The sequence below is a fragment of the Lissotriton helveticus genome, chromosome 7 (genome assembly GCF_964261635.1).
Source record: "Lissotriton helveticus chromosome 7, aLisHel1.1, whole genome shotgun sequence".
NCBI classification, from domain to species: Eukaryota; Metazoa; Chordata; class Amphibia; order Caudata; family Salamandridae; genus Lissotriton; species Lissotriton helveticus.
The window spans coordinates 463,779,578-463,796,592 of NC_136068.1; the positions used below are offsets into that span (position 1 = coordinate 463,779,578).

The following is a 17,015-nucleotide window of genomic DNA, read 5'->3' on the forward strand; positions in this document are numbered from 1 at the left end:
AGGCAGCATATTGCTCTTGTCTAGTGCGTAATTTAAATTGAGCCGCACCCAGGTGTTTATAGCGGAGGACAATTGGGTTGTAGAAGACAGCAGTGCAAGTTTCTCGTGGTAGGGTAGTATGGTGTTTAGTGGGGGAGAGGATGTGACACTATGGTCAGAGCTGCCAAATTTGGAACTGGGGAACCTGATTCTGAAGGGTGAATATTGCAAGATATCTGTCCTGTCAGCACTACAGATAAATGGGAGTCAGTGCACACGACACAAGAGGAGGCTGTGGGACTGCACCCAGGAAGCGAAGGGGGGCTGTGTGGCTGCACCCAGGGAGCAAAGGGGGGCTGTGTGGCTGCATCCAGGGAGCGAAGGGGGGGCTGTGTGGCTGTACCCAGGGAGCGAAGGGTGGGCTGTGTGGCTGTACCCAGGGAGCGAAGGGAGCTGCATGACTGAAATCAGGGAGCGCAAGGAGCTGCGAGACTGAAAGCAGAGAGTGAAGGGAGCTATGTGACTAAAAACAGGGAGTGGTACCCTGGCAGGGGTGCTTACATCTGCACCAGAACATCCCAGCGAGAAATACATCCCCCTCCCACAAGGTTAGTAGATTGGAGCTGTGCTTCTGTAGCGCTGCAGAAACTTTAAACGTGCCTATTTCATAGTGGAATACTATGCTAAAACAGGTTCCATTGATTTAGGGCTGAAAAAGAATGATTAAGAGTAAAACAAAGTGCTGCAATAATGCAGCTAAAGTTTCATTTTTGTGCCGCTAAATTTAAATTTTTGTGCAGCAAAATTTGCAAATCAAGGACGGGATATACTGGGGGGTCTGCTTACCACTGTTGCTTATGATATTGCTCAGGTCCAGCGAAGCCAGCTCTTCACGTTCCTCCCTCTTCAGTTTTACCACCTTGCACTTTTCTAAGGTTGGGTTACCTGTAAAAGAGTGAGAAAAGCAAGAGAGGTTATGATCTGCCTGGCCTCACTTCCACGTGTTCTCTTGCTGACAAAAATACCCACCTTACCAGGTTAATCTTGAACTAAATGATCTTGTATACGAAAACAAGTTACTTACCTGTAACTTTGGTTCCCCAGTATTGGTAACTTTCATAGATTCCCATGCTTTGTATCATTCCCCGTCGTCGGAATGGGAGTCTCGGTAACAAAAATACCATAGCTGTAGGTACAAAAGACCAAGGAAAAAGGCCTAGGCCTCATTCCCTTTTGTAGTACAAAAGGAAAGGGTCCCAGACAAACGTAGAATGAAAGGTAACTTGTGCAAATCTGAATTAAACTTTTTTGCATCTAATAACTTTGCTTCTTGAAACAATTGTCTTTTTTCAATTAAGTCATTTTGAATTATCTGTTTTCTGTCTGGGACCCTTTCCTTTTGTACTGCATAGTTACCCAGGTCCTTTTGACTTTAGTGGGTTTTACCCTGTTCTTTTATAACGTCATTCCCTTTTGTAGCATATCACCCTCTTTGTGTAAAAGAGACCAAACTCAGGACTTAGCCAATCAGAAGTGCCTCACCCCTTAGAACCTTCCTGAAGGAACCTCAGAGCCTCAGATTTTTGGAGCCGTTGTGTACTTAGACACCATATCTGTTGTAGGCTGAGCTTTCCTCGGGGAGGCGGGCGGGCGCATGGGAATCTATGAAAGTTACCAATACTGGGGAACCAAAGTTACAGGTAAGTAACTTGTTTTCTTACCCCAGTATTGGAACTTTAATAGATTCCCATGCTTTGTATCAGAGTAGCAAGCAGTTAGTAGCAAAACCACATTTTGCATCATCACAATATAGCAATAGGCAACATGACATAAAGATACAAAATGTGAAAGACGGAAGGTGGGAAAGAAAGGAAAGCTCGCCAATCATTGGAAGAGGTTCCTCAGGACAGCCTGTCCTACTGCCACATCACCTTGTTGTAGGGACTCCAAGCAGTAATGCCTGGTAAATGTGTGCACGCTGCTCCAAGTAGCAGCTCTGCAAATGCCTTTGATCTGTACCCCTGCGAAGAGGGCTGTAGAAGAAGCCACAGATCTCGTGGAATGCGCTCAAACCTTTCCAGTCAGAGGTTTTCCTGCAGCAGTGTGACAGTGCAGAATGGCACTCGTGATCCATCTGGAAATGCCCTGCTTGGAAAGAGGAAGGCCCTTGCTTGGACCTCCGAAGGCAACAAATAACTGAGAGGTTTTCCGAAAACTCTTAGTACGTTCCAAGTAGAATTTCAAACACCGTTTCACATCGAGCGAATGCAATGCCCTCTCTGCTGGTGTAGCCGGTTGAGGAAAGAACGCCATCAAAATGACCGGCTCATTCAAGTGGAAGTCCGAGGGGACTTTAGGCATAAACCTCGGGTTAGTTCTCATGATGACAGTGTTTCTCTTGAATTGAAGGAAAGGTTCTTGGATAGTCAAGGCCTGCAATTCACCAACACGCCTAGCCGACGTGAGAGCGAGGAGGAGAGCCAATTTCCATGAAAGGTATTTCATGTCAGAACGATGGATTGGTTCAAACGGGCCCTTCATGAGTTGAGAAAGGACTAGATTCAAATACCATGTCGGAGGCGGTGGTCTCACTGGTGGATAAACTCTGAACAATCCCTTTAGAAATTGTTTGACAATTCTGGAGGACCACAAGGAGGGTCCAGAGCCAGTCCTCCTGAACCTCGACATTGCCGCCAAATGGACCTTAATTGATGAATGGGCTAGTCCCGATTTGGCCAAGGACAGCAGATAAGGAAGGATCTGATGAGGCTTGGAAGCGAAAGGATCAATGCCTTCTTTCTTGCACCAGCAACAGAATCTCTTCCACTTAAGATGGTAAGTCCTGTTCGTAGAAGGAGCTCTTCCCTGAGAAAGGACCTCCTTAATCTCACTTGAAATGGGAAGGTTCATAAATTATCGCTGCTCAGGAGCCATGCAGTCAGGTGTAGTGACTGCGGATCCGGGTGCCAAACATGTCCCTCGGACATCGTGAGGAGATCTGGAAGAACCTCCAAAGGAAGAGGAGGGGCTATCGAGAGCAGATGGAGTTCCGTGAACCAGAACTGCCTCGGCCAAGCAGGGGCTATAAGGATCATCCTGCACGGCTCCACCTTGATCTTCCTGATGAGACGTGGGATCAGAGGTATGGGAGGAAAAGCGTAGACAAATGTCCTCGACCATGCTATCGAAAGCGCACTACCCAGAGAACCTCGATGGGGAAGCCTGCTTGCATAAGACCGGCATTTCTTGTTGGTCGGAGTAGCAAGAAGATCGATCTCTGGTCTGCCCCACTGGTTGAAGACCTCCTCCAAGACGTTCTGATTCAATTCCCATTCGTGGCTGACTGAGGATGACCTGCTCAGTCTGTCGGCGTTTTCGTTGAGGACACCTGGCAAGTGTTCTGCTCTCAGCGAAATCCTCTGAAGGATCGCCCATTCCCAGATCTGCTGAGCTTCTTGCGACAATGGACGAGATCTGGTTCCTCCTTCCTTGTTCACATAGTGCATGGCCGTGGTGTTGTCCGTCCTGATAAGCACCTGTGAACCTTTCAAGCGAGGAAGGAAAGCTTGCAGAGCCAGTCGTATCGCCCTGAGCTCTAACAGGTTGATGTGGAGGCGTTTTTCCTGGGGCGACCAATGACCGCTGACATGCAGGTCTTGCATCACTGCCCCCCAACCCTCCAATGACGCGTCCGTTGTTATACTTGCGGAGACGGGTCGCTTGCGAAGGATAGACCTTGGGAAAAGTTGTCTTGATTTGTCCACCATAAAGCTGCTTCCTTCATGCTTGGAGTGACTATCACTCTGTCTTCGAATGAACCGTGGACCTGCTGCCACTGGTTGTCTAGTTGCTCCTGCAGAGGACACATTCTTAGTCTGCAATAGGGAATTAGTGGGATACACGATGAAATCACCACCAGTAGAGACTTGTAGCGGCGAACTGAAAGACACTTTTTTGCGCGCAAGTCCTGAGCCAAGGTTTGTAATTTGTCTTTCCTTTCCTAAGTAGGGAAGGCTCTTGAGAGCTTGGAATCCAAGATGGCTCCCAGGAAGCGAGCCTTCCTGGACGGGAGCAGGGAAGACTTCTCGTTTTTCAGAGTGAGCCCCAGATTCTGAAACAAATTGGTACAAGCTTGAACAGCCTCCAGCGCTGCCACCCTGGACGGAGCTTTCAGTAACCAGTCGTCCAGGTAGGGGAAGACCTGGAAATGGTTCCTTCGCAGGAAAGCTGCTACTGGCGCCAGCACCTTCGTGAAAAGTCTTGGGGCTGAACGGAGTCCAAAGGGTAAGACCCTGAACTGAAAATGGCTCTTGGCTACTGTGAATCGCAGAAACCTTCTGTGTGCTGGGTGAATCGGAACGTGGAAATACGCATCTTCGAGATAGAGCGTGGCCATGAAATGCCCCGGGCTGATGAGCTTCAAGATGTCCTGGAGAGAGACCATCCGGAAGGACAGGGAGATGAGATAGAACTGAACATAAGAACATGTCGTCAGGCCGTTATAATTTGGCTGGGAGGTTCATCGCCAATCCTGACTTGTAGGGGTCTTAAATTTATGATTGAGATTGGTAAGCAGTTACAAGTCCGTGCATGATCTTTTAACATATTGTTTGAGGCCACTTCCTCATGTCGTTATCGATGGGACCTGACGTAGTTTTAACCCTCTTTTAACTTTGCTAGTAATTCTTGTTTTACCAATTTAATGAAATTTGTTATGTGTATTTAGGTCAATTGCACTTCTGCTATTGTAAGGATTTTTATTAATTCAACAATAAGAAACATTCTGATTCTGATTCTGATAGGTGTTTAGCTCCCTGAGGTCTAAAATGGGGCGTCACTTTTCTTGCGTCTTCTTCACCAGGAAGAACCTGGAATAAAATCCTTGACCCCTTTGGTTTGCAGGTACCCGGCTCTATCGCTCCTTTGCGGAGCATCTGTTGGACCACGAGCCGCAGGAGACGCTGGTGTTGCGATGGAATGGCTGCCGGGGGCTTGGGTGGAGGGACTTGCGTGAATTCCAAGGTATGCCCTTTCCGAATGATGTTGAGCACCCAATGGTCCGATGTTATCCTGGACCAGTTGTGAAGGTATTTGGTGACCCTGCCTCCAACTGATGATCTCTTGAAGGAGGGTCCAGTAGGAAGAGCCAGGAGGCCGCTATTGGCGTTTGGACGAATCTCGTCCTCGTCCAGCCTGTTTCCCCTTATTGTAAGGCCTGGAGTCGTTGGTAGACTGGCCTTGCCGCTGTGGATAAGGCTGACGGTATTGCTGGGAACCAGAGCCCGTAGTGGAATAGCGTTGTTGTTGTTGATAGGATCCTCTGTAGTTACAACCTCTACCTCGGGATCCTTTAAAAGGAGACTTTCTGTATTGAAGGGTCCCCAAGGACCTGGCAGTCTCTGTGTCCTTTTTTATGTCCTGAAGAGTGTCGTCAATAAGCTTGCCAAATAATGCTTCACCATCAAAGGGAAGATCCAGGACCTTGTTTTGAATTTCAGGCCTAAACCAAGTAGCTTTGAGCCATCCTTGGCGGCGGAGGACTGCCGCCCCAGCCAATGAACGGAACGCCGTTGTCGCAATATCCATTGTGCAGTCAATGATTTCCATAGACGTTGCTTCTCCCTCCTGTAAGATTTTCTTTGCCTCAGTCGTAGATTCCGGAGGCAGCTGGTCAAGGTATGGAGCGACATCACACCAAAGCTGGCGGTCGTATCTACCCATGATCGCTAGGGCATTTGCCGCTCGCACCAGCAAACTTGCCATCGACGAGAATCTCTTCCCCACATTATCCAACCTCCGCCCTTCCTTGTCCGGAGGAGTCTTTAAGGGAGCAGAGGGGTTACGGGATTTCCTCTGCGCAGCTTGCGAGATCACAGAGTCTGGTCTTGGGTGACCCGTTAAGGCTGCCGGGCCATCAACTGGTGCCTTGTATTTCTTATCCAGACGCGGTAGCACCGGGACCACCGTCGCCGGGTTTTTCATGGCCTTTAGGCCCTCCTTCCACACATGATCCACAATAGGAATGGACCTAGTTGATTTCATAAAAGGTTCCTTGAAATCATATAAAAAACAATTCGTGGTAACTTTAGGCATGGCCAATTTGAAACTCGCAGCAGCTCTCTCCATCAGCTGATGGAAGCCCCCAATGTCTGCAGGCGGGGAATCCGCCGGATTTGGGACTGGCGAAGCTGGATCCGGAATGATATACTCGTCATATTCAGTATCGGGAATAGAACCATGATCCGATTGCTGACCCTCATCCGAGGAATCATCATGGACGTCTTGGAACCCGGAGGACTCATGATGGATGGACATTTGAGGCCGAGGGGAAACTTGAGCTGGAATGGCAGGCGTCACCAATGAGGCTGACATCTCCGCAGAAGTTACTGGCGTTGACGGCACCGGAACAGGCATACTCGCCTTAGATTTATAGTCCTGCAGCATCTTATGCAGATCTTGGAGAAAAGAAGATGGCACTGAAACCATTTCCTGCTCGGCATGATGTTGCGCCTGGGCCGACTGATGATGGCCCACATCCTCGCGTCCGTATTCGCCCTCAGAGTCAGTGTCCTGGCATTTGACTAGAAGTTGGGAGGGACTGTCGGCATAGTTGTATGAGTCCTGGTCCTCCTCCTCTGAATCCCCTTCTTGCAAAAGCATGGTTGACAGTAGAGGAGACATAGTTTTCGGAGAAGGAACCTCCGGAGTGATCCGTGTCACAGAAATGGTAATTCTTTTTTCAGATGATAAGATAGTCGACGGTTCCGTCGGCGACGGTTGTATACGCGTCGACGAGATCGGGGTCGTCGAAGAGGAAATGGTGGACACGCCTGCCGTTGTCATTGTCAAAGTCGTCGACGCCCTCGTCGACGCCCCCGTCGTCGTCGACACCATTGTCGACGTCGGCACCATCGTCGACGGTGAGATTGAAACTGCCGTCATCGGCACCTTTGTCGTCGGCACCTTCGGCGGCATCTTCGTCGTCGGCACCTTCGTCATCGGCGGCTTCGTCATCGGCGTCGTCCCCGTCGACGGTGAAGAAACCGCTGTCGACGGAACCTTCGTCGACGACTCCCCTGTCGACGGGATCGTCGATTACATCAATGCAGGCTTCGATTTTTTCGTCAACGGAACCTCCGTCGTCGACGTCTTCGTCGTCGAGGACTTGGAACTCCTCTCCGAAGACTGGGATGAAGGTTTTTTGAAGGCTGTGATAGTCTTCTCACCTTTAGAAGGCGAATCTGGTCCTACCCTCTCCTTTACACCTCGGTGAGGAGATTTGCTGGGACCTAGGCTCTCAGACTCACTGGGGGTCTTTTTTGAGGCCTTGGAAGATCTTTCCATAGAAGGTGAAGGGGAACCCCTACCCCTTTTCACTGACCTTCTTGAAGAAGACATCGATGCTGCATCCTCACTGTCACTGGAGACAGTATCTTTCCTGGTTTTCAGCTTATGGAGCCATGACAAAAGTCTTCCCTCACGATCCCGGAGGGTCTTGGCCGAAAAGGTGCGACAGATTTTACAGTCCGCAGCCTGGTGGTCAGGATAGAGGCAGTAAATGCAGTCTTTGTGCTTATCCTCCACAAAAAGCCTTTTCTTACCACAGGTGGAACAAGGTTTGAAAAGGGCTTTTTTCTTCTCCATTTCTGACATCCTGGAAGGCAGTCAACACTCCTGAAGTGAAGTTGAAGATTTTGAAGTAGAAATCCTGAAGAAATCCTTTGTAAAAGTAGAAGTTGAGCAGAGCTCAAAGGAGACTCCCTAAGCACAACGTGCGGTAGAAAATCTGAGGTTCCTTCAGGAAGGTTCTAAGGGGTGAGGCACTTCTGATTGGCTAAGGCCTGAGTTTGGTCTCTTTTACACAAAGAGGGTGATATGCTACAAAAGGGAATGAGGCCTAGGCCTTTTTCCTTGGTCTTTTGTACCTACAGCTATGGTTTTTTTGTTACCGAGACTCCCATTCCGACGACGGGGAATGATACAAAGCATGGGAATCTATGAAAGTTCCAATACTGGGGTAAAGAAACTGCCCTATAAAAGCCTCACTCTTTAGCTGGAACTGCACTGCAGTGTAGACAGTTCAACTAGAAAGCCAAAAGAAGATGGGTGGTCTAGTGGGTAAGTTGTCACATGTGTGACAGTTGACCAGAGGTAAAATCTACACTTCTCCCTTAATCAAATTGTGTTCCATGACAATTAGGTCAACCCCTTCACAGAAATCTGGGGCAATCAGGAAAATCATCACATCTATATAAAAAAAAAAAAAAAAACAAGAAACAGAAACGTAAATTATATCCTAGAAGTGGGTGGCCAGGGGTTTGAGAAAAAGCTACATTTACTACCTTCGTCATAACGATGTGAAAAACCTAAGTAATACATATTTCGTCCAAACTGTTTTGCGTTTAATATGTTGTTTGAGATTTGCTTTCAAACATAACTCCTCAATGCCCCCAACTCCTGTGGCTCTCCTTCCCCTCTCTTATTTTTAGGTCTCGCCTGAGTCAGCGCATGCGCTAGACTGGCGAGACATTTAGTGAGTGGGCTTTAGAAATGCGATCACGAGCTTTTGCTTGGAGCCTAATGCTTGCGGTTATGTGCGCGTGCACAGCCGCCATATGGATTTCCTCACGGCTTGTCCTCCCAAGCGCCTCGCTCCGCCCCACCCCCACCACAGAGCGCGTCTCTGGCCCTCACCGGAATCTCTCCGATCTACACCAGAGCCATGGCCAGGGCCTGATGGCCGCGCTCAGCGCACCCCATGCTCCGACATCTGCTCTGGCTCCCCTTTGCATGGCCACCCGCCAAGTCCCCATCTCCAACTGCAGGGTCTCAAGACCCCTCCCCCCTCCCTCCGTTCTTAGCAAAAAAAAAAAGCTTGTTACAGGCAGGACTGACTTAGTCAGCAGAACCTGTTCTGATGAGCTACTGCCTGTGTGTGATGAGCCGCCCAGCCTGCTTGTGGGCTTCTGACTAGTTCCAGCAGCATAAAGGTGGAAATAGTGCCCGCCCTAGAGTAAATCTGTTCTATGGAATTGTGAGCTCACTTAACTCAGTGTTTTCCCTGACTTTGGTTGCAAATTTATTGTGTTGGCTTTGCCTCCACTTATTTCAGAATAAAACTTTGATAATTTTGTTAACATTAATAACATAATGTCTCCGCATAAAGTTGACTGCAGTGAAACCTAAATGCGCTGCATAGTCGCCAATCAATTCACTCATGCAGCCATTGATCTACTCGTTGACTTTACACCATTCATCCACTTGCCCTTCCACAATACCGTACACACACACTCAGTAGTCCATGAAGAGGCACGTTTATTTACAAACCACATCTATTGGCTTAGCTAATGCTTGACACCTCTAGTTACACATTAAGGTAGCCATCCAACCGCTGCAAGCCCTTGTGTCTGACTTGATTGGCCTACAATTCTGAAGCCTGCTACAACAAGCACTTGCGACTCCCTCCAGGGACATCTTTCAAGAGGACTCGGGTGCTTCAGTCTGGACCTTGAAAGTACTGATTGCATCATTTCCAAAACGTTAAGGGAAATGCAAATGTGAATAACAATGCTTCTTTCAAACAGTGAAACTTACTGGCTTTGCCAGTGTTGTTCTTCTGTCTGTTAGGTTGTGTACTTCAGCCTCTATTTGGATGCACAATGTACTACTGAAAATGTGAAATCAGCCGTGGAGTCGCCTGGCATCACAGGGGAGCGAGGACAGAAAAAAAGCATCTGAAAAATGATTCAGAGACAAAAGGAAGGAACGTGTTTTCTGCAGCATCTATTTTTCAGATGCTTTTGCCTGCGCTCGCTCCCCAGTGCTGGCAGACAAACAAGCATTGGCGAATCCTGCAGCTGAGACATTCCTATGATTTGCTTCCATTCAATTCTCACTTCATGCAAATGTCAAACCTGTTTGTTTTGTCACTGCTTGTTTGATATTCCATTCTACTGTTCATCTGCTCTTTGGTCAGGTTCATAATGTTTAATGCCTAGGCGTAAAGCGTGCATTAGATCTGGCGAAGCCACTGAAAGCTTGAGTTCGATGCCTTGCTCTGACTCAGCTCGTGCTCCCACTGGAACCTTTATCCCAAAACCGAGCCGAGCCTTAATGTGACCTGATTGTTTTAGAAGCCCCTTCCCCGCTATCCTGCAGCAGAGGTGCTGCGCTGTGATCTTTTCACAGATGGGCAAATGCTGAAGACCAGCAGGAGTGCTGTAAAGTGCATCTTATGCTAGTGAGGTTTTCAGGGCGCTGGAAATCCGACGAGTGTCCTCCTTGAGCACCTTCATTGCACTACAGAGTGTCTTGAGTCTCTGAACACCTACCCCTCGGGAGCGCCTTGAAATGCATCAGTGCAAGGTGTGTGCGCGCTGTACAAAATCTCTTTTACACAGGCTGTATTACATGGTCTATTAGAATATAATGGTGCTCTATTTAACTCCCTGTGATCTCTTTTATATTGATGATGTTTTGGTTGTGGTTTATTGCCATATAAATATAAAAAATACGTTTTTTTAATAAAGGAGGAGATTTTTTTTCAAAAAACGGGACTTATAGTTTGGTATGAAGGGTTGTAAGAATAACAGTTGGTGGTCTGACAAATTAATTAGCGCAAGGGGACAAGAAAAGTTTGGCTGCTCTATCACACCCTTCTTTTTTTTTTTTTTGCAGTGTTCTATATAGTGCAAACTTGACCCGAATTGGGTATCGGAGCGCTTTACATAGCACAAATTACGTTCCATGAGGACACACATTCATTGTTGGGCATTTTTGTTAGACTTCGACCTCCTAAAACAGCTACATAAGACAAGTGACTTCCCTCTTGGTCCTTTAGTGGCTGTGTTGTCAGGCAGGTGTGGGGTGTGCATGAATGTTTCTAATTTCATATTTAGAAGCCATCACTCATAATAATTGCCACTCAATGCAATGATATAACCTAATGTATCAAAGTGGCATGCTTATGCATTTAAATGAAATCCAGTTTGTTTTTGATTTTTGAAGAATCGTTATCATATTTGCAGAGGACTTTGTTGCAGGAGCTACTTGTCACAAATGTTGATGGCTCGCGTGCAGCTCTGGCTCTTTAAACCATCCATGCTTCCACCGTGTTCAGTGGTACTGGGTGCTTTTTTAGCAAACCTTCAGATGATCGTCGTGTGTGGCCAGCAGAAGCTGTAGGCACTGGTTTCTGTAACACCATCTTTTGAGCCGATGCCATTTGTGGGTGAATTGTGTGGACACCAGGGTAAAGATGACAGTTGTAAAATCTACGTGGGACAGAGTAAGCCCTGCTCTGCATTATAATTTGGACTCCAGGTTTTATGGTGTGTTTTTGTTTACTTTTCTGTCTGAATGTATCCATATTTATTTCTTGCTAATTTTATTTGTATTTACCCAAATGTTGGTTTTAGCAAAAAAACGTTCGCTGAAACTAGTGTATTTCCACATTTATATAACAGATAACTGTACACTCATGCTTGAATGCCTGACAGGTTTCAAAGATCTGAAAATCGTCAGATGCTAAATCAAATGCACTTACATGAAAACATACACATTTTAGTATCAACCTTGTGCATATGAACTGCAGTTTAAGCCGCTTTACAAATATTCCTCTTTTTTTAACCCCCTTGCCTGTCAATCCGCATAGCTATTCGCTTGCCAGCCATGACTGACAGCATGTAGAATCAGTCAAAACAACACAATTTCCGTTTTTAGCCACGTTAAAAAATATATACAAACAGGAAAATAAATGGGTTTCTATCTGTATTTATCTGTGAAAATTGTCAAAATCAGACAATAGAGAACCTTAATTATAATAAGCTGCACGCCAGAAGAGGTTAACTCATCATATAAGTGACTAAGCGTTAGACGCTATGACACTCCGAGAAGAGTTGCAGTATTATTACACACATTACTGGGGGGCATTTACTCCGTATAATGCATTCCTCCAGCCATTTCGGAATTCTTGCTTTCTTGTTCTTTCTGATGAGGGAAACTGTGGTTGCAGAAAAAATTTATCCACATACACAATTCAGCTCCCGATATTAACAGAAAGCAAAGCCAGGCATACTTCGCCCTCCTTTCTTGTGTTCCCCTCTCCTCACCCTGCCAAGGTATTTCATGGCCACCCTATACCAGATACCCAGACACCCTCCTGCCAAAGTATACTGTCGATACCACGTATCATTATGACCGGACACTCATCGCTGACTCCCTGTCACCCCCCCCCCCCCAGTCAAATGACAATAAACAAAGCCACCTGTCGTGTGTCCTCCTCGCTGCACCCTTGATCACCGATTCAAACCTCGCGCCAAGCCTGCCAAGCCAGCGGAAGTGATCATAGCCAATCACAGAGCGAACCGAACCAGCAACCAATCTAAGCAGCGGGTACCTCAACCGCCACCGCCACTGGCGGACATTGTGTAACGGGTTCCCGAAACATTCCGCAGAGGATTTAGAGGCTAGGTGTTTACTTCAGGCCGCGGGATGGAGGTAGCGGTGTGCTTTCGGAGTTGGCACAATTATTTTTTTAGCTGTACTCAAGCAGAGGTCGGACTCAGCTGCTGCTCGCTCATGGCGGCGGCTGCCTGCTCCTCCCCCCTGCTTGTAAATTGAAGGCTGCATTCCTTTTAACAGAACACAGTTCACAGCAGATAAAACAAGCATTGGCATAGCCAATAGTTCTCGCTTTTGGGACCTTATAAGTATTTAGTTTCGCAGCACAATATCCTTGGTGCAACATCAGCTGTTGCATGGCTAAGCCTTGTACCTTATAAGTGTTTAGCCATGCAACAGTTGATGTTGCACCAAGGATATTGTGCAGCATAACTAAATACTTATAAGGTCCCAAAAGCGAGACCTATTGGCTATGCCAATGATTGTTTCGTTAGTTGTCATGAGGGTACATTTCCTACCTTTCATAACAGCGATGTGATGCTCTCCTACTGGTAATTATTTCCCTCCAATTACTGCTGAGTTGTGCTCCAACCTCTCATTAGTCCCCGGATGACCAAGCACTCAGAGTAGGTGATGAGGCTGTAAACAAGTATTTCTATTCAGAATGTTAATCCAATAAGTCGTCTTGACCAATGTTTAAAAAAAAGCTCGATTACCACATGTTTGCACAATACCACTTTCCTAGTACAGATGGGAAAAATGATAAGGGAGACTAAAGATCAAGGAATAACAGGATAAATGATTTAAAAAATGTTGAATTGCCTTAAGTGCCCAACAAACAAAATACAATTTTACTCTTTTAAAACACCTCACCTTTCACTCCAAGGTCCTCCAGTTCTTGTTTCAGTACAGCAACCTTGGACTTCACTGAGCGGTGCCCTTCAAAGAGCTTTTTGTAGTTCTTCCGCACTCCACAGGCATTGATATATCGCTTTAAGCGTTTAATGGAGGGGTGGTCATCTCCGGAGGGCTGTTCCTTCTCAGATGTCTTCTGCAGAGAGGAGGACAATGTAGTCATTACCGGAGTGTTAAGAATACTTTTAGTGAAGAACAGTGTCCGATTAGTTATGCTTGGCGCTATGTCGCGTATTTTTAACGCACAAAGTGCCAGGACACCAATCCAAAGACCGTGCTGGGGCTTCCTCTAACACAGAGAGACGTGCTAATGGAGTATTCAAACCCTAGTTTTATTCCCTATAAAGGAAAAGGCACTCTCCCATTGAAGTGGTAAGCTTCGTCATCGGGCCCCACCTCACTATGGTTCCCAATGCTCGGCATGGTGGGCTGTACCTGGAGCTCTTTAGAGATGTGCAGGACCCTGTCAGCAACGTGCTTAGGACCTCATCCTCCAAAGGTCAAAACAAGTTACTGTTCACAGAATATATCCCAAATGGCAAGTAAGAAGCCTATTCACTAACTGTGGTTTACAAAACAGCATACTGTTTATAACCTTCCAGGCTCTATTGCTCGAAGGCTGCATTTTCTGGTAATGATAGTATTAACAAATATATGACTTGTTATTCATACAGAATCATGCTTGGGAACTTGCATTAAAAAAAAATCTGTAGTTTCAAAACCTGTATTTCACAGGGGTGCAGTTAGATCCATGAAGTATTTTAGGTAATATGAGGTTTTGACATAATTCCCATGAATCCTGGATTTTATCCATTAGAATTTCCTTTTCCTCAACTACAATCTTTAAGAGCGACCATACATGTAGTTCAGCCCCAAATCTCACTACTCAGCTTGACAATCTAATTGGCATCTTCTGCTTGAAAGATAAATTAAATATGACAGTTCCTATTACAATCATGGCCCTTTGTTTGGTACATTTTGCAGATAAAATCTTGAAAATACCACAGACAGAACAAACTTACCACAGCAAAATGCATTTTTTTTAATTGTACCTTGTGGAAAGGATACTTCATTTTCTTCACTGGTTTTAATGCAAACAAACAAAAAGCACAGTCCAGTATGCAACAGAATTTTTTCCAAAAACATTTTTCTGTTGCAAAGTTCTGCCTTTTTCTTGAGCATTGCATCAAAATAAATATGCAGTACAAAAGATTCACATTGGGTAGCTTGTATTATGGCCCAATATTTGTGGTCTCTGGGCTTAGGTGACATTTACAAACCCCTCAGCTTCTTGTTAAAAGAAGCCCTCAAAGGTATTAAAAAAAACTAAACACACACAAGAAATATTCCCTAAAAACTATAGATGAAAAGAGTTTACGGTTGAATGTTTATAACAACTTTGCCATAAAAACATATGAAATTCCCGAGTCAAGTTTTAGCATTAACTGTGTGTTCCAACTTCACCATACCAAGTGAGTCTCATCTTCCAGCCCTGTCATTACTTGATAAAGTATATCTTTTATAAGAGTCTGAAAGTTTCCATGATGGTGTCTTAACATTATTTAGTGACACTGGTGAGAGTTATAAAAAGATGGCTGCATAGTGCGATAATAATTGGAGTACTGCTATATGATGGGAGAGGTGCATATTCATGTTGGTAGACGTGTGTGTGAATGTGTGTCTGTTTTGATTTATTATGCTTGCTGTGTTTTTATTATTGATTTTATATAATCAAACAACAGAGGGCGAATACCACTAAATTGGAGCCCACTCACATTACACACAGCGCAAACCATAAATAAATAAATAAATAAATAACTGGCAAGGGGAATTCTGGGCGAAGGCTTTTTTTTTTTTCTTTACCTTTCCATAGATTTTTTTACTCATTTACTTTCACTGACTGTTGAAGGCAGTTTTTTAACTGCATTTCATATGAATTTAAATTTGTACATTTTATTGAGATCTTTGCATATGTGAAGACGTTACCGAGATTATATTTAACACCTTCGGTGCTCATGACGACTCCCGGCCGTCATGAGTCACTGTAGACGTGTGCTCATGACGGCCAGGAGCCGTCAGAACGTTGCCGCTCCACCCATGCGCGATTAATTCCCCGCCTGTGGGGAGAATTAATCAGTAGGCGGAGTTCTGACAGCTCCCGGCCCTCATGAGCACACGCCCACCGTGATGTATGAGAGCCGGGAACAGTCATAAGTACCTGAGCGCACGCCCAACACCTGCACCGCGGCGAAATTCGCATCGCAGCGAAGGGGTTAATGGCCAATATAACTGGAATGTACTATTATTATTGAAATTTGATCTATGTCCTGCTCTTACTGTCACACCACTTGCATAATGGGCTGGTTTGATTTAGGCACAAGTCACTTTACGGTTTTAATCGAACAAGTGAGAATGATTAACCCCTTGCGTGCGCATGACGGAACCACGCCGTCATGAGCCACGGGCGGTGTGTGCTCATGATGGCGTGGTTCAGTCATGCGGCTGCCGCTCCGCCCACGCAGCATTAATTCCCCAACTGTGCAGGCAAATTAATGAGCGGGCGGGGCCGTGACAGAACCACGCCATCATGAGCACACGCCACCCGAGACTCATGACGGCGTGGTTCCGTCACGAGCACAGCAGCGTCGCGCTCACCCCCACGCCACAGCGAAATTCACGCTGCCGCAAAGGGGTTAATAAATGTTTTTATGTTGTGTATTCTTTTGTTTTTTTATTTACGGAATAAAGATCAATTGACTGACTGAATTCAATGAATACAACCACCACCCCATGGTATGATGTGTGTGGTGTTGGTGTATAATTGTAACTGTGTGAGCATATGATGGTGGCTGTGTCACCTATTTGTGCACACATGAAAAGTGATCTGTTTGAGACAATATTGTTTGTTATTTTGTAATAGGCTGCATGATTGTACGACTAAGTTTGTGCAGGCACAATATAGAGCTTTGGTAAATGGTGGCCGTGGTATGTAGGACGATAAAGTGTTGCCACATGATGGTGTGTGTGTGGGTGTGTTGCTGTATTATGACTATTGTGAGTATGCACTATGGTGCGTGTTTCAATGTATGATGGTAGGTGTGTTGGCTTATGTCTCTAAAGATTGGTGGCCGTGTGACCATTTGTACTGTAATGGTTATATATATATATATATATATATATATATATATATATATATATATATATATATATTTATAACTGAGTGTGGGTGCATCAATGTAGCTGCATGGTTGTGTGACAGGGGTGTGTGAACATATAATGGTACTTCTGGAGTTATTTATGATATGCAGATTGCTGGCTGAAAGACTTGACATGATAGTGCATGGGCGCAGGTATGAAGTCTGGTGGGTTGATGGCATTACTCAATAATATTTTATAATGTATAGTTTGTTATTTTGTGTTTGAACACTTTTGGGAAGGATCACGTACTAAATGCTAGCGTTGGAAGTGAAGGTTGACAGTTTAAAAGGTGAACCCAAACTCTTAATTTGGGAGTTTTTGTAAGCTTCCTAATGTTAAATGGAGAAGCCACTATTGAGAAATGTATCAACCGTAACTCCTTATCAAAGTCTCTTTTTTTTTTAATTTTACCTTTTTTTTAAAAGCACATTTTTAGAAAAAATATATTCCTTCACCTCACATCACTTCTACACCATATTGAGTCCTTCTTAACTCCCACGTCTGCTAATATTTGGGAAAGC

General features: G+C 45.5%; 1 protein-coding gene across 1 annotated transcript in view; it reads right to left on the reverse strand.

Annotated features, from left to right (window-relative positions):
* The window catches only part of HIRIP3 (HIRA interacting protein 3), a 175,686-nt gene that overhangs the window by 74,832 nt on the left and 83,839 nt on the right, over positions 1-17,015 (reverse strand). Inside the window, exons 5-6 of the mRNA XM_078652422.1 lie at positions 13,255-13,432; positions 826-924 (exon numbers count right to left, since the gene is read on the reverse strand). Coding sequence (XP_078508548.1) covers positions 826-924; positions 13,255-13,432 — 277 coding nt within the window. The remainder of the gene's footprint in view (positions 1-825; positions 925-13,254; positions 13,433-17,015) is intronic.